Consider the following 27,247-nt stretch of genomic DNA (forward strand, 5'->3'; position numbering starts at 1 on the left):
TGTGCATCAGTAGGTATCTTTTAGTTTTAGTTACGCTGTCTCCATAGTCTAATTTTCAAGAGGAACTAAAAAAGAAATTGGTTCCATTCACTTTAAATTTATAATAAAGACTTTAAAAGCACAATGTCACCTTTGTTCATTTACACTCAAATGCTACTAATATTTAACAAAGAAAGTTATTATACATTTTCTCTTTGGGCAGCATCAACATTTCTTTCAACTGGCTACACAGGAGATATAAACATCAAATATCAACCAAATTAAGCAGCAGAGAAGAGCATTTATGTCCGAGCATCACAGACATGAAGACATAAGATGTCTTTATCCATCAAACAGATTATTGTCATTAAATATCTTCAAAATGATGCTTGAATTAACGCAATGTTGTTCATGCATATTTGCATCATCATGGTGCTGCGTACAGAAAAACAGAATTACATTCAATCTACTAAACTATACACGTTTGTGTAGTACTGGGGGGACGAATAAGATCACGCTTAAGTGGTTTAGTTCCCTATTTTGCAGAGATGAGCGATAAGTAATACTCAGCAGTGAAGTAACAAAATAAACAAGTTAGACTCGTGAAGTAACAGCGCTCACAGGAAAAGTCACACACCGACTTAATGAGAGACACATTGTGAATAGTGTTTTCTTTGGCAAGTAGTGTGAAATACACCATGGCAACAGCCACCCTTTGTGTAACGTCTTTGTGTTTCCTCTTTTTGGATCGTGTGAAGTCTGTGAGGTCCCTCAGTCCCTCCGACAGAGCGGAAGGACACGGACAGACAGTAGACAGAGGCCGGACCCGAGCGACCGAAACTTAACCTCAAAAGGAAAACTAGGGGCCGCTGAAACAGAAAGAAAGCGACCTGCATCGAGGTCGGAGATGGCCAGGTTGGACGTAGTAGAGACCTTTCATGGCTTATTCTTTCCTGGACACCTGCACACCAAGGATTCCTTACAACAGGCTCTCCAGTTTTCATTTCAGGACTCGGATGTCCTCATTGTCTCTTACCCCAAATCAGGTAAGAAGAGACGACCAACTGAACAGGATGCTTAACATAAAATAATCCTTTATTGGTCCCGCAGTGGGGAATTTTACAGGATTACAGCAGCAAAGGCGTAAAATCTACATCAAAAAAAAGATCAACAACAAGGATCCACAATAACTAAAATGAAATGATATAATACATATGTATAGAAATATGAAATAACACATACTTACACATATATATGACACACTTTCTCAATGAATTAGACCTTTGATTAGTACTGTATATATGTCATTATTATTATAATATAATTATTGCATAGATATGTCGAAATGAAACGAATCAAAGTATGAAATAGTCTGACTTGAATTTCCATGACGCATTGCTACACAGTAGGCTTTATACTTCATCAGTTCAAGATACTTTTGATTTCTCACAAGGGGTTAATCCACAAATTTCCACCACAGGCACCACATGGCTGCAGGAAATTGTGACGCTCATATCCAGCAAAGGGGACCCACACTTGTCCCAAACTGTCCCAAACTGGGCTCGGGCTCCTTGGCTGGAGCAACATTATTTCGCTGCGTTGATGGCGGCTTCGCCCTGCGCGGCTCGAATCATCACCACCCACCTGCCACACCACCTGCTGGGCCCCACCCTCAAGGACTCCAAAGCAAAGGTCAAATTTAAACAGTTTATTTGCGTGTTTGGACCAAAGAGTAGAGGGATAAACCGATGAATTGTCCTGGCTAGCATGTATTTATTGCAAACACATCGGCGTTAGTGTACATGCCGGCCCATAAGTAGGAAGACGTTGCAGCACAGGAATGCCAAAGGTTTGAGGTAATGCAGTTATATTGTCAGTAGTTTTGACACATATTGTAATTTAAACAATTTAAGAAAAACATCTGTATCAGAATTAAAGGTTAATGTTGGGGAATAATGTTTTCTATGCATACTGCGAGTTGTGTTGGTTCCTCTGTGACCTCTTCTATTTACAATGCCCCGGTGTCATCATAACAGGAAATACAGTTCCCCTGAATTATGGTCTGTGTATCTTTTATTTTTAGCATTTAACATATGCTGTCTCTCCTTTTGCCTTTTACGGTGTTGTTATTAATGTAGGTTTCCGATGGGTATTAAAGGCTTCTCTTCACACCAAGAAGCTTATCAGATCTTCCTGCTCCTCTAAGGGAGAAGGAACAATCTGTCCCCTTGAGTCTTCTGGACTTCCGTCTGTATTTACGGCTTGTGTAGATGATTTCTGTATTCTTTACGATTATTCTGTATTCTAGTTAGTAATAAATACTTATATTATATATAACACAAACAAGTTTAAGATACTTTTGATTTCCCACAAGGGCTTTATCCGCTAATTTCTTCCACAAATGTTTCATGTAAAGCGAAAGCAAATGTATCTGCATTAGACTTTTTTAGAAATGGCTCAAGCTGTACCAGACATGCAGAGTACACTGTGCTGTGTCATTTCACAGGTCATCTATGTGAGCAGAAACCCTAAAGATGTCGTAGTTTCCTTTTACCACTTCCACAAAATGGCCAACTTCCTACCCGAGGCAGGCTCATTTCCAGAGTTTCTAAACCGGTTCCTGGAGGGCACACGTGAGTAGATCTTAGGACAAAAAGACGATGTGATATTTTTTCAAATTCCATTTTGTTAAGCTGTCTCTGCACCCAAAAATGCAATAATTTATGCTTTTTCTTTGTCCCAGTGCACTATGGCTCCTGGTTTGACCACATTAAAGGCTGGACCAGTCAGATGAACAATGTGCTTCACATCACCTATGAAGAGATGTCGATGGTAAAGGACAATTGATTCATCATTTGTTCATACTATTTTTGGAGAAATACTTATATACCCAATAAAAAATATCTGGGTGAGCACAAACTGTGCCTTCAATACACACTCTTCCCCTCTCAAATCTGACTTCCGACGTTGTCATTATTTATCATGAATTAAGGCAGCTAATCAAAAAGTCCACCCGATGCTTATTTCTTTTGTTTCGGCTGTCAGGACATTCGAGGTGCCATTGAGAGGTTGAGTGCTCATCTGCAGAGTCCCTTGCTGGAGGACGAGCTCAACAACTGTGTGAAACACTGCAGCTTCAGCAGCATGAAAGGCAACAAGATGGCCAACTACACTCTGGTCAACAGGGAGATAATGGACCACAACAAGGGCTCCTTCATGAGAAAAGGTGGAGATAAATCAAACTTGGTTGATTCATTATGTCCTATGTGTGACCAAATTGAGAAAAATGACAATCAATCGCTGTCAAAATTGGAAGCTGCTATTAAACTGTGGTTTCCAACTTGAGGGTCAGCTAGTACAAAGGAGGCCCGAGATCAATCCCAAGGGTCATAAAGTAATTAAAGATGTTAATATTGGCATTATATCTGGATAACAATCAACGGGTCTGACAAAATAATAAAATAAATATTACGTATGTGAAGCTGTCGCAGGCTTGTATTAAATCTCTCCCTGTTTAATCCTGCTGGTTTCTCAGGATTAACAACCCCTTGTTTTAAATTAGATGAAAAAAAAGTGAATTGGCCCATTTTTCATGTTTTTAAAAGGTTGGTTTATATCTGTAATCTTTATAAACAGGTTTGAATTTTAGTTAAGGAGGAAATATAAAAATAAAATAAAAATATTGTGCTTCAATCGTGTACTGTATGTAAATGTACCTATAGTGAATAAGGTTGTTAAATTACATATTTGGCCACTAATTGAATCTTATCCCCCGCTATTCCCTCCATAAAATTCAGGTACGATTGGAGACTGGAAAAACATGTTCACAAAGGAGCTGGACACACATTTCAAAAGTGTCTTTGAGTCCAAGATGGAGGACTGCACTCTGGAGTTTGTGTGGGACGAGCCGCAATCAGACGAGACACACGCTGACGAATAAATCCCGCTGATGTTGCATCCCGTGACATACAGTAAATGTACCGTAGATTAAATGGATGAAGGGCCACTTGGGACACGTAGTGCTCCGTAGCCTTTAATGGCTGTTGTAAACCTGTTTTTTTTAATGCACTAGTGTTTGATGTAGCATTTGATCAACACAGTGAACATTGGGAAGAGGTCAAAGGTCTTAACATACAGCTCCTCATCCAGAGGGCTGAATTTTCCTTGTGTATCCTCTCAGAAAGAAAAGTGTTGCTTAACCTCCAGCTGCTATGCACCGCAGATCAAAATTGTATATGTGTGTGTATGAAGCGAGCTTTCGGTCCACATTGTAGAGAACACACGGCCAACATCAGTCTGGTGAAGGTTGATATGAGCATTAATCCCCAGACGCTCATAGATGACACCGGATCATATTACTCATGTTCTGCATCCAAGACTGAAATTGTAGATATTTCTCTTTTGTGGAGGGCAAAATAGTAATAATCCTTTTTTACTAAGATTACAGCAAAAAACTAAAATAGCACATTATAATATTCTGTAAATGTAATTCTAATATTCTAACAGCACATGTCTTTTGTTTGTCATCTACTGGAATTTCCTTACCGAACACCTTGTGTGTCTGTCTGCTTTGTAAGTACACGTGATGTGGGGAAGACTGGGTGAATGAATATCCTTCTGTCTGGTTGAAAAGGGCACTTTATTTATCAGCGTGAAAGAGCAAATGAAAGAGGAAATTACCCCAATTACAATTCCACCAAACATTTTATTCAGTTGAACTTTCATATCTTGACTAGGCTAAACAATAAAAAGGGAGTTTAAACAGCAGCATGGCTTTCTGTGGTGTTTTTACTTCCAATGCCCCATTAGTCAGCTGCTTATACACACCGGGCCGATTCTGATGGGAGGCTTGTGTTCAAGGACCTGTGTGACAGTTTAGTGCATTTGTTTAATGAGCGTGTGAATTGTATATGTACACACACACACACACACACACACACACACACACACACACACACACACACACACGTGTACAAGTCCACGTCTTTTTGATGTCAGATGTTGAAACTCAAGCTTTTGCAATCTTGTCGTTTCAAAACGTGTTGTGAAAGCCAGAGTTCCTTCTTTTAATAAAAGTGATGTGTCTTTTCCTTCACCGTCTCACTTGGGTCTATTAAATTAGGCTGGTGCTGCTTAATTGAGTTGACAAAGGCTGTGCTGTGTCAATATGAGCTTCTAGTAAAGTCCATGCCTGCTCAGACACACGTTTTGGGGATTTGTGCATTTTCCTGTGTACAAACACTCACTCATTTCGTGTGAAAGGTTACTTCACACTTCTCTATATTTGCAGTCTGCTGAGGGGAAGGAGATTCACAGGACAAGCTGATGTCACTCTGATTCCGACTGTTCAAACCTTTGCTATGGCCTTCATTAATGTTTTACATTTTAAGCAGCTGAAAGACGTTTGTTATTAAGCTTTTTCAATGTCTACAGAACAAATGATTAAATTATTACCTTTATCATTGAGGGGAAAGATGGCATATTTCTATTTCAGCTAGCTGAACCTCTGCTCAAGTTGAATTGGCCTGATGTCTTGTAACCAATAATAATAATATAAATATAAATAAGTGCTCCTCGTCCAATGGATGCCACATCACTAATAGGATACATACATTTTACCGAAATTATATTATTATTCCAATTGTTTCTACCATCTTCACTGAAGAACAGCGACGTTGACTTCATGACACTTGTACAACATGTCCTCCTAAATTATAGGTTTGACTGGCTCCGAACGTGGGAGAAACTACCAGCAATAAGATATTTACAACTTACAAATCAACTTTGATGTTTGGACCAGTCTCTGGCAGGTCATACAACTTTATGGAAGTGCAGTAATCAGCCACCGGAAAATGACGTGAGAAGATGAACTGATTAGTGAAAGCTACTAAGGTTTTACCCAGTCAAGGCAAGTACTTTAAAAATGTTTTGACCTAGAATACATTATTTTAGGGTGATTTTTGTTGTTGTTGCTAATTCATGAGGTAGCTTCTGGACAGTAAAGAGAGTCCACCTGTACAACACTGATATTGAACTCTGTAAAGTTGGATCAGTCCTTCAGTCTTTGTGGTTTTAGGGAGAGAGACGCATATCAACTGAACCGCTGCTGAAGGTGCCTCTGTGATAAAAGTCAAAAATAAGACATTTCAGCACATAAGCAGCACCTCTATTTTGTTGCCCAATAAAAAAAGCTACGTCCACAATGAACAGATGGACCTCCTACTTTAAACTTGTTTGTTTATTTAATTGTTTTCTATCAGGCTGAAGTGACAGATCTGAGCCCTGAACAGAACAGGCTTGTGATGATAAAAAAAAACGGCTAAAAAGGGGGAATTGTTGTGAATAACCACTAGGAGGAGGGAGAGATCACCACTACGGTGGCTCAGATACTGCATTTATTTTGATCTGTTTCCTGGCGATATCAGGTCAGTATTTGAAGGGAAGTATCAGTCATAATTAAGCAGATAAGCCTAATCCTGGTCAGGCAACCAGTGGAAAAATGGTCCATCAGGTGATAGATTGTGACATATCTGTTGTATTATTGCCTTTTCAAAAGCTCGGTGTGTTTGTGTGTCTGCAGAACAGCCAGTACAAAGGCGGGAGATGAAGCTCAGAAAGCTTCTGTTTCCTAGTTACAAATGACAACAAAGTACCCAATGTGGCAGCTGAGTACACATGATGCTTCAGCAGCAGACTGGCTTATGAAATACCACTAATTTGTTATGTTTGATTACTCAATAACAGATGGTCGGATTCAGAAGAACATTTGCCTAGACGCTTTTCTGTTTCTGTTGTGTTTCTGTCTGTTCGGATGTTCACAAAGTGCCATAATCAGCTAATATTTACATAGTGAACCTGCTCCCTGTTTGCATATCTAATAATGGGTGCAATAATACTAAAACACGATAATTGTCATCATAAATCAGATTATGCAGCCTTGCAGGATCAGAAAAGAATCTTGCACCAAAGCCTTTAAATTGCAACATATGAACAGATGCCTAAACAAAACAGTGTGTTTTACAGATGTTAACCCTGGGTTACTTAACTGCATCTCAAATGCAGATTCTGCGTTCTCTCCCTAAAGATTTAGAACGTTTTTTTTCCACAACGCCAAATTAAGTGTCGGAGAAACTGTGCCGCATGGACAATGCATGTGAGATCAAAACTGTTTCTATTTCAGTTCAAGAGCACATTTGTTAAAGTCTTTAGATAGTTTTTGACTTGGATTTGATGATATTGTATCGGTATTAATCCCTTGACCTGTTCATAAATGCTATAAAAAAACACTTGTGAGCACTGACCAACAACGTTATAAGTTAATTGCGTTACCGCCTAAAGAGAAATACCATATCTGACCATATATTCCTTTTTCGGCTAATTGAGCAAAAGGAGAAAACTGCTTCAATAGAGGTTTTAGATGAAACAGATAAACAATCCTCCATGCTGATTCTGGAATTACACTGCAGTGTTCTGACCTCCGTCTGCAGGAGTGATGGAGCCAGAGAGAGTACATTCGGAGACTGGTTGAGAGTAATGGCCCTTGACAGGGATATTAATGTTTTAGAAGCCATGGAGGAGAACCTCATGCAACCTACTGCAGACCTGCTAAAAGTACTTCCTCCAGCAGCTCCCCTTTTCTTGTTTCAAACGACAAAAAAAAAATCTCTTTCTACTGTTGATGTGACATCACTGACTGTGAACCAAGACACGCTCACGTATACACTGCTGGACCACGACGGACCTTTGATGTGATGTGAGACGTGATGCGAGTCTGAGTGCGTCAACCGTCCCACCAGATCACTCCTATCCAAAGCTTTAATCTGAAGGTTCCCTGCAGGGTTGTAATTGAAAGCCGCTCTCGAAAGATTGTATGTGATACTCAAATCAGATTATGCCATACAAGTGTAATGGTCCACAAGTCAGGTTGTCAAGAGCTAAGATTATATATATAAAACATATTATATTTTAATACGTTACACACACTACAGTGTCACAACATATTTAGGCGTGAGTCTAGTTTAGATTTTTGGAAACTCCAATACTTTCTCTTTATGTACCTGATAAGGAATACACAAAATAAATTACGAAAATGGAATAAAATGTATTAATATATACATAATAATTTAAAAAGGCAACAAAAGGGTGATTTTTCCTTTTGCGTCCTGTCTGTCAGGTGGGAGAGTTTGCCTTCAAGTATCTGGATAATGGGGTCGATCACAGGGCTGACATCCTCATGCATTCATCCCTGGGGAGTCGAGGTGATGCAGCATGTGCTGCACGGCGACGGCCTGTAGGCATTCAATCCTGTGATGGAGGATTTCTTGGGGACTTCACACAGCTCCAGTGATTGGTTGAAGATCAGTGGGAAGTTGGGGGGGGGCACAGCTGGTCAGTACAGACCTTCAGGCAGGAAGTCGACACCCCGTCTGGGCCCGCTGCCAATCTTTAGTGGGGGGTGAGAAGGAGGCGGGGGGTGTAGATGATTGCTTGATGATGGTGGGGCAGTGGAGGGTTGTTAAAGTGGGCTGATCAAACCTGCAGTAAAGGACATTTAGGTCGTCCACCTGTTTGTGATTCCCGTCTGTTCAACTTTTACAGGTATAATTAAAATATGAAATCGCGCAAAATATTTGAGAAGACAGTCATGTGTTATCCCTATCTCCTCAACCTGAGCTTATATATTCTCATCATGCACTGAAACCAGTCGTCTCTCCTTCACTTTTGATGTGACTTCCCTCTTATTTTTCTCGACCATATTGTACGGCTGGAAAAGCAGCTCTTATCACCCTACTTATTCAGTGAAGAGAAGCATTTGTTGTTGAGGCAGTTCATGATCTGTGACAGACACATAAAATGTCAGATCAAAATATCTTTTCAGTTCCACCAGCAGTGGTGGGAAAACCCCCAGATGTGAGCAGCAGTGAGTTCATGTCTATTCTACTGTCAACGTTTGTCAAATTTCCATATAGACTCTGTACCTCTGGCATCTGTATCTCCTCGTCCTCGGTGGGTCCGGTGCAGAACATGTGGTCCTCTGCCGTCGCTGGGAGCTCGGTTCATATTCTGCCTCACAGGCGGGGCGATCGGCCTGGGGAAGTACGTGGTATTTGAGTGATGTGGAAGGGGTAAGCCCCAGCCGGTGATGACCCCTGACCCCTCAGAGCTGTCTGCCAGGTCCCGGCTTCTCTCGGGCAGCGGGATGGGGGTCACTTTATTGCTCATAACCACAGGCTCCTTCAGTTGGATCAGAACCAGGTCACTGGCCCACTCAGATGGCTTCTGGAAGACCGGATGGAGAACAAGCTGCCGGAGGGAAGTTAAAATACCAGGGATGTTGCATGTTTAGTCTTTGCTCTTTTCATTTTCATTCAGCTGAAATGCAGTAGCCTTTAAATGTCATCAAATATTAGCTTAATTAGGAAAAATAGATCTATTTTCCTGACTCTGTTATGAAATATTCAATATCTTGTCACTGTCCAGATTTATTATTTATCTCCCAAAACCTTTTTCTATATTTCTGTTCCAGTCACCAAACCCCACGAAAAGTCCATGATTAGGTTCACGTACTCGTACTCACGTACTCACACCGAATGTTCCAGCCGTGGCACTTAGTTGCACTCGAGAATGAATCATAGCTCAGTAACTGTCAACAGCTGTGCACCAAAGTTTTTAGAACCCGTAACTCAAACAGGGCTAGAGAGTTTTTCCCTGGGACTATTTTCTGCAAGGATTAATACACATTCCATACACTAATGAGTATTGCTGACATCAGCATAGTGTGAAGCAGCTAAGTCCAACCCCCATGGGACCTCAGAGCACCATCTAGTTGGTCACAGGGGTACTGCTAGAAAACCAAACCCTAACTAACCCTAACCCCAAAACGTCATATCAAAATGCACAATGAGGTTAATAAATGAGACATGTTTGAATATCAACATGGTAATCACAGATAACGTGTCATACCACTGTTATGCATTACAGATGAGGGCATAGCACGTTTCAACGCCCAGGTTACCTGATTATTTCTTGTTTTTAAAGCAGTCAGTATTGGGATTAATTCACTATTCTTTAGAATTTCTCGATCCTTAATGGCTGAGAAAATCCTCCAATACTAGTTTCATACATCCTAATGTTAAATCAAGACCGAGTCACACTTTCTTAATTTGTACATCATAAAAAATAGACTGAAAAATAAGTTGATTACTTACATCATGCAACAATTCATTATAGGCATCCATGAAACCCAGCACACACTCGTGGTGCATTTGAATTGCAGCCTCGGGCTCTTCAATGCTTGCATAGGTTTGTGTATCCAACCAAACGTCTCTCTTCCTCTGCTTCACTGCAGCAACTTCTCTGGAGTCACCAGCCTCTGCCAGCTCTGCACGCTCCACGAATGACAGCATATTGACCCTGATTGTCTGGTCCGCTCTCCCTGACAAACGGGTTCAATACCCAGTACTCGGAGATGAGAGCACCGCCCGCCCAGCCTCCGTCCAGCACACCAGCAGCAGTGGACCATAGCGTGCCCCTTCCCCCCCCCCCCCCCCCATTCTTCTGTTCCGAACCTGCAGGTGAGCAAATAAACAAGGGACACACTTCTCGTATAAATATCTATGTAGAGTCATAGTATAGTTTTATATATATTTTCCTATTTGTTGTTCCCTTCTGACCTACAATGCGGATCAGGTAAACACCTGATGGTTGATCAGACTGATCCTCAAGGACTAAAAGTATCAACACCTTGTGGGCCACTGACTCCACCACAAACCAAGTCAAGTGTTTTTTTTATTGTCGTTCAACCATATACAGTTATTACAGTACAGAGCAAAACGAGACAACGTTCCTCCAGGACCACGGTGCTACATGAAAACAACATGGTCTCTAGACTGGTCTACTTTTTGATTTATTATCAACTAAAAGCTCATTCTAAACTCTAGAAAAGAACTTGCATGCATTTCAAAAGAGCAATCCTTTTCCGTTGAAATCTCAATGAATCATTCTAAATAGTAAAGGTTTAGCTAACTAACTAATCACTGTGATACATTCCAAGATGGCTGACTTGAGCTCAGGTATTAAGAACGTCTCGCTATTTTAAGTAGTTCATCTTTGTGTGTTAAACATCAGTGACGGCACTTTTGTTCTAACTCGCTTTCCCTCCTGTAGAACTTATTTAATTAAACATGGTCTCTTTGACACTAAGATTATCATGTTGAAGCTCTAAGGGTTTCTGCCCGAAACAGTGGGCTCTGATTTATTTATCATGAAGCAAAGAAAAAGATCCACCCACTCGCTGAGCTTTGATCCAAAAGTCTTTTGTGTGACCAAGATAATAATGATGATCTTCAGCTGAGTGATGCTACATGCTTACTACACAGACGGTTTAATTAACTGTTCATGATTATTAACAGTGTTGCTGTTACATTCGGACAGGGCTTATTAACAAGGACCCTTTTTCTGGTGTCTCGTTTCAACCCACTAAACGGTGGCTTTCAAGAGCAATTAAATCAAACAAATGACTCACTGAGACATTATTTTGATATATTAGAGAGACTGCATAAATATGACAAGTTAAAAAATGGTAGATAGTGCTGTTATATTAATTAAAATCAGCTCACTTCTTGTATCAACATGCCTCCAGTCAGAATTAGTCAAATTATCTTAGTGGCCTCTGAATGCTTGGTTGATTATATATATTTCTAAGGGCTGTTTGAAGATAGATAGTCAGATAGTCGAATGGAGGACACTATCTGAAATGAGCAGCAGCACTCCAGCTCTTAGACCCTGCAGGAAAGCCCCATCTCGTTTTATGAAAGATTTTCCATCTGAACAGCGGCTATCGAGGAGCGCTTAGTGTGAAAAACATCTTCAAAGAAATGGAGCCTTTGGTTGCTTCAACCCACTTGAATATGTTTTGACAAAAAATGCTGCTGTTTGGACAATAGACACGTTGAATGATATATTCAGAATATACGTATGATCCCAGACTTAATGTCTTATATTTACTATGTTTTGCTGGCTGTGTCGCACCCTAAGATCGGTTGACAAAAAATAAAATGTGTTATTATTATTATTTTTATATTCTACGGGATGTGTATAAATCCATAATAAGCTGTTTAATCTCACAGTATTTTGTTTTAAGTTTTTACATCGATATTCAATATTTATGAAAAATATCTTACACTATAAATAATGAATATTGATGTAAAAATAGAATGTGTTTTTTAATCAAGAGACCATGTATTGCATGTCTGTGTTTGTCTGACAGCGTTGTTTCATCCTGTCTTACAGTTGAACCAGAAAACCCCTCAAAAAAGATTCACATAATTATCAAACACTCAACATTTGCCCATTTCTAGGTATATAATGACAAATTGTAAACGAATCAGTTATTCAGGTAAAAGGTTAGATAACTAAATGTTTGATTTACAAGAGCTCACAAATAGTTTCTGGATCATTGTTGGAAAATTGATCAGAGATCAGATTTCTCACACTGGAATTATGATTACACTTACAGATCATAACCGTTTTTATGGCTCAGATAGATTTTCCTTAGTTTATAATATTTGGTCTTGAAGAAGTGAGATTTATAGTCGGGTGTTTTGAGAAAAAATATTAGATGATGTTCATTTCATGCGCTGACGGCTACATCTCTCCTTCTGGAGAGTGCTCTACATTTTTGAGTAGAGTATTTATATCTTTTGAGGTACTGACCATCTGCCAGGGAAATCTTTGCTTTGCAGAAAAAAAAAATGATTCCATAATTCTGAATTTTTTTATCTCAACTATCGAGATAAAAAAAAAATCTCTGTAACCTTTTAGAGTAAACTCAAACATTCTGATCATATTTCAATTCATATGAGTCATGAATCTACCATAACTTGAATCCATCAAGTTATGGTAGATTCAGCCATTATTTACGCCCGGAGCTCTCCTGGGGTGGATCCTGGGTTTGGGGTATTTTACAAGTTCATAGAAGTTTATGAAGTCATTTCACAGTGTTCAGTGTAACTGAAGCTTTACAGTGGTCAGTGACCCGAGGCGAGCGAACCCTTAACTGGATCAGACGCAGAAGCCGAGTCACGAGTAGGCGTTGCCTGCTCTGAAAATCAGCCCTTTGACATCATGGTGTCATTTTAGATCCACTGAGCTGCAATGCAGGTACAGCGTGCACAGATTATCCAGATGTACTTTTTTAGAACATGCCAAGAAAGTGTTTTGGAGACTATTAGTTTGCATTGAAGAATTATTTGAGACATTCATTAACCAGACAGGATGACATCTTGTAACTTTGGTGACTAACCTTTCCTCTAGCTTCACCAGAAGGTAAAGGTTTCCAAAATGTTGTAATTATGTATTTAATATTACACCATCGACATGTGCGTATGTGTCGCACTCCCACATAACAGCCATAGTCACCATCACCTCCGAGGAAATCCAAACAAACAAATGCTGCTTTCTTGTGTCTCATTTTAGCAGCACTTCTACCAGAGCTTTTCTCATTCTAGGTGACAGCAGGCTATAAATGTAGTTTTCTATTGCATATTGTCATATTACCAGGACCCCATATGCACTCACAAAGCAGCCAGGTTATATCTAGTTGGAAAGCAGAATGGCCTTTATATTGTAAGACCGTATAATATGTAATAGGCCAAATAGTCATTTATTTGGCAGGTTTACAAAACCCTTGAGGATCAAGTTACATAACGCTGCATGAAATGTATGTGGCTGTGTATTCCTTTGCTCTGGCCTCAACACATTTACTTCAGCATTTATGCTTGGAATCAGAGGTCCATTCTTACATTTCAGTTTTAAAGTTGTTGCTGTTGAATGACTTGTCTCAGAGGTATGCCATGTATGATCAAAGTCAAGGACACAGGGACAACGGCTTTGGCCTTTGTACTACGTAGTATCTCTCTGCGGCACTATTTCCATCTATGTCTCTCTCATCCATTCTGTGTCTTTTCTTTACACGAGCCGAGCCTTAGAAATTAAAAAATGAAGAAAATTGTAATTAGTTTGGGGACAATGAACATACAAAGAGTGAATATCGTCAGCAAACGAACAGATGCTTGAGGGCAAAGTAAAAAATGAAATAACCAAATCTAACATAATGGAGCGGTGCCTGAAAGCGAGAGTTAATCAGGGATGGAGGGTGCGAGCTGCAAGACATGAGAGAGGATTTAGGGACGAGGGGGAGAACATGAGAGGATTGAAGAGGAGGGACGCCAGAGGGTGAACGTGGGAGGATGAGTGACAAAGGAGCCGCTGAGGACTTTACCTTGAAGCCAGGAAATAGCGTGTGAATGTGATAAGGCGCTCAGAGGGTTAGGGGAGGAGAGAGGGTGGAAGCAAGAGAGTGGGGACTGGAGGTTGAGCGCTCCACAAAACGAGAGATAGGCTGAATCACAGGGACAAAGAGCCGGAGCGCGTGAGAGGCTTCTTGGTGTGAATGAACGATAAACAGGACTACCCCTTCTTCTTCTCTGGATTTTACACCCACAACGCTCAAACGGGATTGTTCACCTTTCTTCTCTGCACAACTGCTCCAAGGTCCCTGATAGCAGAAATGCCGGTAAGATTTCTTTTTAAATGTTCATTTTATTTATTTATTTATTATAGTTCTTTTCCATGATAAATCAAATCAAGACATAAGATGATTATTTCGAAATATGTTTGTTTTTCAAATATATTTTTTTCTTGCATATTAGAAAATGGATCAGGCTGCACTCACATATACATTTCTGTTTGAATAACTACTTTGCTTAGAATACTTAACTGTTGATGAATTGCAATGCCTTACATTTAAAAAACTGACTGTACTGTACATTGCCGGTGTGAAAATGTTTCTGTATTATGGCTTTAAGTTGATCCACCGGGGTCCAGGTGTGATACATTTCATTATTACTAAGTAGCCTATAGGGTTAGTGACTTATTGTTAGCAAGTGATTTGAGAAAATAGTTGAGCAGTTTTTCTAACCAAGCAACAAAATAGTTCTAAATAATGTTAGTTAGTTTATGTTATATTTTCATCCTTGTCCATATATTCTGACCCAAACTACATTTTCAGTTTGGAGAAATCTTTTCGTTAAATTTTGATTGTATGAAATTGCTTCCAATAAAATAAATATTGCACAGGCATGCAGTAGTTTAAGTCAAAATAGGTGGGAATATGTGTAACAGACTCATTGAAAGGATGGAAAGAAAAGTTTCAGGAGTTCAACTGTAATTTATTAAACTCTTGCAGGCTGTAAATTACAGCCTGCAAGTTGCTGTCTAATTATTTAATGAATACATGTCATTGATCAAGATTAGAACATTAGGGTTAACAGTTTAGTGTTTAAGAGGGATTTCTTGTTTTTAATTACTGAGCAACTATGTAATACAGCATGGATGCAATAGCAAAGATATTGGGTAACAACCAATGAAAAATAGACCAACAGTCTTGATACTGAAAAGAAATTCTTAATATTATGGCTGTTCCAAGGATAGAAACATGATTATAATACAGACTCGTTGTATTCAGTGTTCAAATACAACTCAAAAAGAACCAATGAATTATTGCACAACTCATAAATCGGTTTGCGATATCCAACTGTAATTAATTCATAATAATGTATTAATTTATTTTATCATTGAATTTTAAATTAGGATGCATTTTTAAAAGAAAAGAGTATTTTCCATCATGAATGCAGTTTTATTGAAGTTTTATAAATATACAGAAAAAACTACTGTAGAAAAATAGCAACAATACATGTTGAAAATGTATTGTATTGTAAATGATACAAGAAAGTTAAAATAACAAGAAAGTAACACCAGTTACGTGTCTATGTGTGTCTGAATGTGTTGTTTTGGCACTTCTGTGACCAGCACAAGGGAAACAAACAAAAATAGAATGACCAAGATGTGAAGAGAAAGTTGTTTTTCTCCTCATGTGCTGTAGCAAACAGCCTTAGGTGCCTTTAAGCCAGCCTGTCCATCATTACTGCAAATGACCCTTCTGTGCATTGGGCGACCTGGCCTGAGAGCCACGACCGAGCCCCCAGAGTCCTGCTACATATGCCTGACCTGTCACTCAGAGACACAGCCCCGTCAAAGGAAATTCTCTGCATGCATGAACAAACTGCACCTGAACGCCGCTATTGCAGTACAAAGGTCCTCAGAGGATGACAACTGTGACGTCAATGGAGGGGCCCGGAGTGTTTGTGTACGTGTGATCAAATATGGTCAATGAACACCTGCTTCAGTGGAGTGAGTTATGTTTGAGCAAATGCATATAACCTATTTTGCCCACACACGGCTGTAGAGTGGTCAAAGATGGGACTAATCAGTCAGGTGGTCAGCGCCGCCACAAGATTTTTGCGGTTGGGACAGATATATCACGACAACTATTGGATGGATTGTCATGAAAACACATAAGCACAAACATTGAGTCGAGTCACTATGCCGTGGACAGACCATTTGTTTCTACAAAAAGATGCAAATCTGTATAAACCAGTCCCAAATTTACATTTTCACTGAAATTAGAAGTAGTGAATTTGCTGCTTCCTATTCATATTCATATTGCAGCAGTTTAAACCTAATTTGCTGAGCATTTACAGCACCTGGGCAGTGCGTGCAGGATTGAGTTAGTACAGGTCTGTGATCACCCTCTCTGCAGAGCGGATGACACGCTGAAGCCTGCCCTCGTCCTTGGCGGTGGCTGCAGCGTACCGGGCGGTGATGGAGGAGCAGAGGATGGACTCACGATGAATTTACCTGCAGGATTTTTTTAGCGGGGGCTTGCAAGGCAGGTAGAAGAGACGCCTTGCAACTGTTTATCTGCTCTCCCCGTTCCACACACCTGAAGGGTGCGAGGGTTCATCCTTAGGCCAAGAGACCTGGACCTCTACAGGGGACGGGGGACAAAATAACGTGAGCTTTGTTGAGAAAAAGTTGGGGTATCCACAGAGACGAGCGGACAGATGTTTTTCCTTGAAGGCCCTGCTAACCGTGTCCTTTGTAGATCCGCGATCACGCCCGACGTTGATGCGTCATCCCTCAGTTTAAGAGGACACTTCTGAGGTCACCCTTAAATCCACCACTGAGTCGCCTCCTACCTCATGAGCATAGGAGAAGGATGCCTGCCTGAATAATAAAACACAATAAAAGACCGCCAGATTAGAATACATTTATTAAAAAATAAAAGAAGATGAACACACAAACACACAATGATGGCCCATTTTATGTTGTGCTGGGTTTGTTCTTTATTTTTCCCTTAGACAAGCACAGTTAGGTCTAGATTTTTCAAATTCTACAGATTCCGAAGATGTTGGGGTTCTATCTCTGTTTTATCACAGTTATACTGTGTGTGTGTGTGTGTGTGTGTGTGTGTGTGTGTGTGTGCGTGTGCTGTCTTTGCTCTCAGCTGCTTGTCTCACCACGCCTGAGGTTTTGCCAAAGGGAAAACTTGCTTGTCATCTTCACTCAAGGTAAAGGCAAAAAAGCCCATTAATGAGGTTATCCCCTATTCTCCCAAAACAAGTTCAGTTCAGTAAACTTAAAGTAAAGCAAATGCTTTGCCGTGATATGTAAACAGACCTAAACTGTATAAAACATCTTCAATTTTACAAATGGTCACTTCCCGTTTTCGCTGCCTGTAAGTGATTTAATAATATATGTATTCGATTGACTCATGCTATAAAATAAAAAGGTGAAGCGGAGATAAGTTACTGATTCTTAACAACTTGTCTCCTCTTTCATTTCAAAGCACCTCAGTACTTCAGATGGAAAAACTTCCACTTCAGCTTTTCAAGCTTCGGAAAATCCTCAAAAGGTTAACCTCTTAAAAATGATGTCCTTGAAGTTCTGAAATGTTGCGGCTGTCGTCTTAATGTCAAACGTGTGAAGTGATTACTAAAGTCATGAAGGCAGATGGTTATTTTCCCAATCTGACTTTCACCAAACAGAACAAAAGAGGCAGATTCTGCTAAACACACAATTATATTCAGTTACAGCACATTTCTGAATATTATAATGTTAATTTTGCAGTTTTCCTTCAGCAAGGTTGAAAACATTGTTTTGTCCGGTTGATACTTTGTATCTTTTCCTGGTTCTATAAACATAAGTGCCAAACTCATGATTCATTTTCAAGTCCGCTGCATATGTCTTTTTGAGAGACCCAAGCTGTGTCAGGTGAAAAATAAATAAAAGTCTTATTCATGACCGATCCTTATTGCGTCTATTAGGCTTAGAAAGGAGATACGCCTCCCCGACATCACATCACCTGCCCGAACACGCCCAGCTTGTAGCAAAGTGATATACTTGACTATATATTGACAATATAATATATTTTGTGCATCTCAAGGGTTAGGGTTAACCTCCCATCATTGTCAGACTAACGCACTGCTGAAAGCTGGCAAAGGGGGTTCGAGCTTCTCAGCTGTGATGTTCTGTGGCCTTTCTCTGCGCCCGAGGCCACAGGCACAGTTTGTTTGGTTTTCCGGTGGTCAGAACATGTGCATTGCTCTTTCTCTGCATCTTCTTGAATCGTCTACCTTCTTGTTCTCCAGCCCAGTGAACAGCATAAATGATTGAAGACCCGTGTATTTGGTTGTCAGCTGAGACGTTTGGTACTGAACTGCACTGAGTCTGTGGATAGACAGCATCACGGGGCAAACAACAGTGTTTGGCCACAACAACAGCATGCAACCACAACATCTTTTATTTCATTCCAACATGAATATGTTGACAAGTTTGTTTTGCAACAAAGAGTCCCAGATACTAAAAACTGTTTTACCTCAACGGTTAAGTGGGAGACGAGAGTTGTGCCAAAAAACCTAACATGCAGTTCTTTGTACTGCTCCTTCAATCCCCATTCATTATTTAGACGGAACATTTAACAGCCCTCATGTCTTTTTTTAAATTTCTCATCAGTATAGCGTGCCAGTCCAGGATATGGTTTCCTGAGCGCCCGCACCGCCTACAAACCACCAGGTGTAAATCCAGTCCATCCCGGGCGATGACTTCTCCGCTTCCCAACGTCAGTGTTCCTGGGAGCGCAGCGGCCCTGCTGCCGCCTACAGACTGTCCCATTAACATCAGTGCAGCTACACGGGAAGGACTCGGTCCAGGCCAGTCACTGGCGCCGCTCTGCACCATTTGTTGCTGTGGATTTATCAACCGGACTTTGGCAGTGGTGTTCATGCTGAGCCTGGTATTTGCCATCGTGATTGGAAATGTGATCACCCTGACTGTTTTTGTGCAAACGAGGCAGTCCCGAACACCACAGGGATACCTGAAAGGTACTTGTTTCGAATCATCGTAACATTCAAGTCTGTCATCGGACTAATCAAGTTGAGGTTATTATTGAAACGCTTTATAAAGAGAAGATTCTTTCTATCAGATGTGTACTATATTCATACTAAATAATATATATATATAGATCAATGGAATTTCTTGTTTAAGTCAAATAAATAGTGTTAACAAACAACCTGAAAGTGTTCCCCCTTTTCCCTGTTGTCTCTCTCTCTCTCTCTCTTTGACAGTGTCCCTGGCCATAGCAGACATGATGGTCGGTGTCCTTGTGGTCCCATTCTCTGTCTACACTGAGATCTCACTCATGGTGACCAGCGCACCTCCCATTTGGTACCAGGGCAGTTCTATTTCCCCGGCCACCTCTTCTTCTCCTGGGGGACTGGTGAGCCCGTGGCAGCCCTGCATGCTGATTGGACCTGTGTTTGCTGGATGCACCTTTGTCTCCATCAGCACCATCTTCCTCATGACACTTGAGCGGAGCGTGGCCATCCTGCGGCCCCTCCACAAGGACGCCCTGGTGACCCGTAGGAGAACCCTGCTCCTCATCCTGCTCTCCTGGGCTGCCAGCTTCCTCCTGGCCATTGCGCCCCTCATGTTCAGCAGAAACTTCACTCTGGAGTACAACGAGTGCAGCCGTATGTGTAACTACACACCGCTGTTGGTCGGGGGCCAGCTGCCACCTGATGCCAACATCTTGCTGTTATTCCCAGCCTTTGACTTCACATTGCTCGGTGTCACATTAGCAGTGAACATTGTATCTTTCACGAGCATTCGGCGGTACTCCCGTAAACGCAAACTGCTGTCAGAGGGGAGTCTGAGTGATGGAGGCGGAGGAGGGGCTGCTGGAGGCGGAGGATGCTCTCACAGGCCCTCCTTTTCAGACATCAAAGCTGCTAAGACAATCGGCATACTGACGTTTGCCTTCACAGCGTCCTTCTCGCCCATCGCCGCTTTTGTGCTCGGGAACGTTGTGGGATACACCTGGTGTAACTTTTCCTTTTTTGCCTTCTGGGTCCTGACGGGAAACAGTTGCTGTAATGTCATTATCTACAGTGTCAGGGACCACCGCTTCAGGAAGGGTGTGACCCTGCTGTTTCAACGAGACCACTCAGCGCCACATGGCGAGAAGTCCTGAGGGTTACCTGCAGCTAAAAGCAACAACAAGGATATGTTGTGTTGCTGCTTTCCTTTAAGTTTGATATTTAAAGGAATGGTTTGACATTTTGGGGAATATGCCTTTTCACTTCCTCGCTGAGAAAAAACATGTGTACGGTCAAGGAGTAGCTGGAGCTAAGAGGCAAAGAACATCATTGACCTCCCAGCACATCTAAAACTCACTGCTTTTATTTTAAACATTGTTAATACAACGAGTCGTGAAGGTCATGTTGTGGAGTATTTGTTGTTGACTATACATTTTTACACATTTCTTTTTGTACGTATAGAAAAGAACAGGACGTACCATGCTTGTGAGTTTTTAAGGGTTTTGTTGTCTTCGGACAAAGGGCTCCTGTTTCCAGGCATCGTGCAAAGCTAGACTAGACCCGGCATCCAACATACTTACTAAAAAAAAAATGTCACAAAGTGTCAAACTATTCCTTTATTCAAGTGTAAACTTAATATGACGTTAACACATAAAAGCAAATTTAAATGTACGAATAATGCTTAGTTTTCTGCTTAAAATTGTCAATGGAAGCCAAATTAAAACATGTTGAGCTCCTTTGACATTAGGCTTCAAACAAACAACCTGTCACCTTCTTTTCTGAATCTACATCAGAGGGCTTTTACATAACTTCAGGAAACCAAACCCACTGTACTGTCTCTCCTGGTGCAGCACTGACAATCCACAATAAGCACACTGTTAATGTTTTGTTTTTATGGTATTGGTGGGTTTGTCACCTGTTAAATTACATGGGATGTTGTTTTTAGTTTTTGGTCTCTTTGGAATAAAGTGGTTTAATTATTAAGTTGGTGTAGGAAACAGTTTATAACATCTATGTTATCAGCTGTTATAGATATTTATTTTAGAGCATTTAACTTCAATCTGTTATCATAGTAATATGCCTCAATTATCAGAAATGCACTTCAAAGTCAAAGTCATAATGTTAGCAATTTGCACACAGCTACATAGTGTTACTTTTGTACAATTTTTCATCGTATTATAGTATTTGGTATTTTTGTCAAATCAAATGTGAGCAAGAAAATAAATATATATATAAATATGTGTGTATTCATGAAATCAGTATAGACTAAATGAATGCATGCCAACCACAGAGATTTAGTAAAAAGAGCCCTTTTACTAAGCTTTTCAGGGCCTTCAGTGACATATTAAATTATCTCACCTGTTTGTCAGCTCATAAGTCATGAGTAAAATAAAGATCAAGGTCATTTTGCAGCATAAAAGGGTTGTATTTCTATGAAAGAAATGGTTGCATTGATGCATTATTCTGTCACAACTAAAGACCTTTGATATGGTAAACATTCAGCTTTCGAATGAACAACAAAAAAGATTGCAATAGAGATTTTTGTCTATGGCTCTAAATTGCTCTTAGATCAATACAACTAACAATTGGTTAACTTGCCTCCAAGCAGTACGATGCATCTCGTTCGATTTAAAAAACATTCAGTTGTGGAATGTAATTAACTTAAATATGTTAATATTTCATTGTAGTTTAAAAATCTTTCCCACTCCAAAAAGGTTTAAATATAAGATTTTATTTTATTTGATTCAACTTTATTGTCATTGCACAGGGTACAAGTACTGAGGCAACGAAAAGCAGTTTAACATCCAACCAGTGTGTAAAATAGCAAAAAGTGCAGAGTATGTGCATATGTAAAGTGTGATAAGTGAATAAATAGATATGTACAGTAATAAATAGTTATGCAATATGAACAGTAAGAAATGGATATACAATAACAGTGCAAATGTTCAGTGCCTGGAGGAAGGTGTGTGGCAGTCAAGCCAGGGTGGAGGGGGGAAGTACAGTCACTGAGGGAGATGTGTGTGGGGGTGGGGGGCAGAGTTCAGGGGGGGCAGAGTTCAGTAGAGTGACAGCCGCAGGGATGAAGCTGTTCCTGAACCTGCTGGTCCGGGAACGGAGCACCCTGTAGCGCCTCCCAGAGGGGAGGAGGGCAAACAGTCTGTGGCTGGGCTGAGAGCTGCGCCCTCCGCAGACATCTCTTGCTCTGGACAGCCTCAGTGGTGGGGAGTGAGGAACCGGTGATGCGTTGGGCAGTTTTCACCACCCTCTGCAGTGATTTACGGTCTGCGACAGAGCAGCTGCCATACCATACTGAGATGCATCCTAATCGATTATAATTATTATTGTGCTGATATTAAAAATTCTAAAAACCTCAGAATTGTATCAGCAGCAGCGTGTAATTAATCGGTGGTGATTGCATCGGATCTGATCATAATAAATGTGTATTGGGTACATTCCATTTGTGAGTTTAATGGGGGTCAGTGTGACACAGCCTGCTGTGGAACAAACTTAGTATTTATTTATTTATCCTTGTCTGTCATACAATTTACAATGTTTTGTAATGAGAAGAAGGAGCTGCAGTAACACCACAGGACACCTGAAGTCGCAGCTAAGTGCCAATGTTGACAGTAATGTGATATCAGCGTGTTCAAGCTCAGTCCCGACGTTTTTATTAAGAGTGCAGATCATTATATCAGGACATTAACGGTGCAGTCAGTAGTCATATTCTTTCATCCTTGTGTTGTATCTTTGGAAGGTTGTAGGGCGAAGTCCTGTTGTAGTTGTAGTTGTAGTTGTAGTCTATATTGTTGTAGTTGTAGTCTATATTGTTTATTCTGGTGCTCCCACTTCTCAATATAAATGGAATAATATCTTAAAAAGATATACTTACAATAATGTATGTTTATTGAGTTCTCAGTGTTATTGCTCTGGTTTTACCTCATGTCACCAGGTCTGGTGTGCGATTAACGACTGACCTCTGTGGCTTTGGGTTCGTAGTTAAATTACTACATTCCCTATATGACAAGTAAGTCAATATAAGATCACTACGAACGGGGAATTAAGGATAGTATTGTTTGCTGATTTTCTGGTTCATACTTGTTTTTATTCTGTTTACCTCGATTGTTTTACAATGAAACTGTGTTCATCGTCTGTCTGAAACCGTTTGTGTAAGCCCCGTCTCTCTAAGCGCCCCGCCTAAAAAAGGCAAAGGATCTCAAGCTGTGTGAAAATACTCAGGTAGGTGGCAGTATATTATTATGAGTCTGCTTGTGACACACAAAGGGGAGTAAAATCTGAATAGCTAGTTTATTATGCACTGAAAAAAGGTTTTGCTCCTTAAGGGTCCGATTTTTTAATGGTTGAAGAGTGTCAGGATAACTTTTTCAGATATTTGTTTTATTTTATGGGCAGGGCCTAAACCATGCTGCTGAAACCCAGTTAATAACTTACAAAGTCACAAATGACTTGCAAGACAGAAAGCAACTAATTTGCAAGTAAACAAAAATACAAGATGCAGGTTATTTGTTAGTCAGAATCATTTGAATGCGGTCACATGTTTGAGGATGGTGTCCGTGAGCTTGAAGTGCAACATTTACCATAAATTAGTCGAAGGAGGAAGGGAATTCCAGGGATCCAAAGAACCAATTCCGTGAATAAATGTTGCTCCGTATTGTTATTTTTAGGCTTTGATTAAGGCAGCCTTGTCCTCTAAATTAGAAAGATGTATCTCTATAGTTAGACCACAACACAACCACAGAGACACACATGCACACTGGTGCCGCCAGGAAGACACATGGGGGACGATAGGTCAGAGCACTTTGGAACCCCAGCAAGGTTATGTATTGTTGTCTGTCCTATTTATCTTTTATCCTCCCTAGTTTCATCGTCCTAATGAATTTTGTATCATCCCTCTGAGCACTTAAGGCAAAAGATGTGTGTCAGAACCGATGAAGCACAGAGACCACCTGTGGCTGGTGTCTGTTTTTGGCCAGCAGAGGAAAGGGCAAAGGCAGAGATGGCCAGGAGGGGTGATGGGAAGGGTCAGCTTTGACAGCGATACTGTGTTTTCCTCCGCCGGGGAAACAACAAGCCGGATGACAATAACGCGTACGATGACACTGAAACACTGGAAATATCTATCTTTAGCTTTTCAGTACTATCCCCGCACTACTTCTAGAAAATGTAGTTCACCTCTGATAATTAAAGCAAAATTAAGACAACATGATATTTATTTTAGTGTGCTTCGTATTTTACAACTATTTGCTGGGAAACTGTACTTAAAACAGTGGACACCGGACAAATATACTAAAATTGTTCCCTTTTTGAATGATAAAATATGGATATAGAAAGAAAAATGATGTTGCTTTAAGTGCCCACCGAATGTTTAAAAAGGATAGTAGATAAAAAGAAGAAAATGTCAGTGAAATAAAATTTCTTTTTTTAAATTTTTAGTGCGATGAAACAGAAAATTACGTTTAGAAATTCGGACAATCCCAGACGAATGATTTGGGCTTTCTTTGACATCTAAAGCATGGGCTTTGCATTTTGAGAAACAGGAGGATATCTTGCAGAGAACTGGATGAGGAGATGATACTTTAGATGATACCTTACCACTTGTGTGAGAACGGCACCGATCAAGCCTTGGCAGCGAGGGGAGAGAGCTCAACACACACAAACAGATGAGAAAGAAAAGCCCTCAAGGCTTTATAAGGTCATATTAAAATAAATAAAATATTTTTAAAAGATATGGTAAATACAGCTCATTATGTTTCTTCTACACTTCAGCTTTCATCTACAGAGGGACTATCACTCCCAGACCCAATGAATTGATTGCCTGATCCACTTAACTTTGATTGGCTTTAGGGTGACATTATTTCTCCCTCATAGTATTTGTACAAAGGTAATCAATCAACTGCTAGTGGTGTGCAGGTATACTCATACTTAAAGCATGTGACTTTCTCTCACTGGCCTCATATCAAGTTTCTATTTCTAGAAAAAAGGAGACACACCTTTGAGAGTCCAGAAACAACCGCTCCATTACGGGCCTTCCTCCCTGTTCAGGTCCCACACCTTAGTATGTATTAGTATTCCCAGTGTGGCCGAAGGGATGCCACCTTTCAAACCAAACCTCAGACGAGTCCAACCAAACCCCATCAGCGCCCACCTGCGCCGTTCATCTGGAGGCTCCTCAGTAAACTCACTATTGCACTTAACTTGAGTGGTCCTGTCACTGCAGCTCGTCCTCAGACAGAGAGGCTGCGCTGTAATATTTATCACAGGGGTTTCTCTGTGTTGGAAGAAGGCAGTATATGAACGCCACAGCTATTGCTCCTGAAATAGTCGGCTTTCCAACAAGAGGCAGAAAACAAACTTGGGTGAGCCGGATCAGTGTGTGACGTCGATCCACACTGATAATGCATTCACTACTCGGAAACGCTGCAATAAAATATTACACATGCCTAATGTATGAGGCCCGATCCGACTTTAAAATATATATCTTATCTCTATATCAGATTTAGTGTGGCGTCTCAATACATTAATATGTAGTGACAATCAAACAAAACAGATCAAAAAGGAATCCCTTTTTAAATGAGTCAGGCTTTATAGGTGTGTACTTACTGTGTGTGCAGGGCTGAGTTAACAGACTGAAGTGCTGTCGAGCAGCCACCTCGAGGGGTGAACGATGGTTATCCTCGATGCCCTTCAGTCAGCTTGTTTAAGGCTTGCTTGGGTTAACAAGAGCTGAAGGCCCATATGACTTTACAGCATAGCTGCGAGTGAGTTGTTTTTGCTGCTCTTTGCAAGAAGGAGTTGTGTAAAACATGAAACATTATAAGGGCGAAGCTGGAAATAGAATTGCTTATCTACTGTTTTTCCATCTTCACTTCACTCTTTACCTTCTTTTATTCTTCCTTTCCCCCATTCATGTATGATTCTCTTGCCGCCTGCGTGTTTTCAATGTAGACAGACTTCCATCAGTGGTAACCGGTTTGGGCAGCGTAGTGTTTCCTGCATGTCTTCTGTTTCCATCACACCTGTGACTCCCTTTAGCCGGAGGCTTCTAGGTTCTTTCATAGCAGCAAGACACATCTATTCATACACAAACGTTTGAGGGTAATGACACAAAATTGGACATGTTATTTTTTTATGATTTTATCTTCTTTGATGTACACAAAGAGAATAATTTGCTGTTCTGTTCATCGTCAAGACCTTTAGAATGAAGCTTACTGAAGTGGAGATCATAAAAAGACAACGTCTCCTGCATCAGAGGCACTCGTCACGTTGGCGCCTCTCAGCTCTTGTTTGCATGACGGTAAGTGATGTATGACAGGCAAAGGAGGGTGTGGTGGAGTTACAGTATGTGCACTGACGTAGTTTAGAAGAGGTTCAGCAAAGCACGTGGCAGCATGCAGTCAAGCCTTGTCTGAAAGCAGCACATATTCATTATGATTTAATATTCATATATTATTATTCATATGAAACGTGTGGACGCCACAGATTTAAATGTAAAATCCAGCAAAATCCTCATACACATTGGCAACCATGAGGATGCTTCAACATTATTGGGAATACTATTGGTTATATTTCCTGTATCCCAATAAGCACAATGTCTGTTACTGTTTGAGGGTATTATTACTGAATAATACATGTTAATGAGACACAATTTTAAAATGTATATTTAGTTCCACCAATCTTACTATATTCCCTTCCAGCAAAAAAAGAAATATAAACAATTATATAACATTAAATTAGAATCAGGATTCAGCTAAAACATTTCTGCCTATTTAGTTGAGCTGTCAAGTTTCTTCCTTCTTATGGAAAACAACCTCTTCAGACGCCACCTGCAGCTCTCCAAGTCACTTAATTGCATCTCCTTGACATTCACATTTTTCAAATTAGACCTGTTTTCTGTCATTTAAAAAGCTTCGTCAAGGATCTGTCTAATTCAAAGGCATGACATTTCATGGTGTACCTATGCTGCGGAATATTAG

General features: G+C 40.4%; 4 protein-coding genes across 4 annotated transcripts in view; 2 read left to right on the plus strand and 2 right to left on the minus strand.

Annotated features, from left to right (window-relative positions):
* Window positions 1–632: 632 nt before the first annotated feature.
* Window positions 633–5,072, plus strand: sult5a1 (sulfotransferase family 5A, member 1). Its single transcript, XM_040166285.2, has 6 exons — window positions 633–1,025; window positions 1,460–1,671; window positions 2,486–2,612; window positions 2,723–2,811; window positions 3,025–3,205; window positions 3,777–5,072. The coding sequence occupies exons 1-6, from the start codon at window positions 887–889 to the stop codon at window positions 3,917–3,919; spliced, it is 891 nt and encodes a 296-aa protein (XP_040022219.1). The 5' UTR covers window positions 633–886; the 3' UTR covers window positions 3,920–5,072.
* A 3,694-nt stretch (window positions 5,073–8,766) lies between these two features.
* Window positions 8,767–12,501, minus strand: hp (haptoglobin). Its single transcript, XM_078085542.1, is given in 6 exon segments — window positions 8,767–8,814; window positions 8,958–9,034; window positions 9,037–9,108; window positions 9,111–9,282; window positions 10,381–10,547; window positions 12,495–12,501. Coding segments are annotated over 6 exon segments (543 nt in total).
* A 1,808-nt stretch (window positions 12,502–14,309) lies between these two features.
* On the plus strand, window positions 14,310–21,492 carry LOC120813247 (trace amine-associated receptor 13c). Its single transcript, XM_040169301.2, has 3 exons — window positions 14,310–14,554; window positions 18,895–19,262; window positions 19,506–21,492. The coding sequence occupies exons 2-3, from the start codon at window positions 18,980–18,982 to the stop codon at window positions 20,408–20,410; spliced, it is 1,188 nt and encodes a 395-aa protein (XP_040025235.2). The 5' UTR covers window positions 14,310–14,554; window positions 18,895–18,979; the 3' UTR covers window positions 20,411–21,492.
* Window positions 21,493–25,277: 3,785 nt separating this feature from the next.
* Window positions 25,278–27,247, minus strand: part of rplp2b (ribosomal protein, large P2b) — a 42,449-nt gene continuing 40,479 nt past the window's right edge. Inside the window, exon 5 of the mRNA XM_078085128.1 lies at window positions 25,278–25,447. Within this exon, the coding sequence (XP_077941254.1) occupies window positions 25,293–25,447 (155 nt within the window). The 3' untranslated portion in view covers window positions 25,278–25,292. The remainder of the gene's footprint in view (window positions 25,448–27,247) is intronic.

This window comes from Gasterosteus aculeatus, chromosome 12 (assembly GCF_964276395.1).
Source record: "Gasterosteus aculeatus chromosome 12, fGasAcu3.hap1.1, whole genome shotgun sequence".
In the NCBI taxonomy this organism is placed as follows: domain Eukaryota; kingdom Metazoa; phylum Chordata; class Actinopteri; order Perciformes; family Gasterosteidae; genus Gasterosteus; species Gasterosteus aculeatus.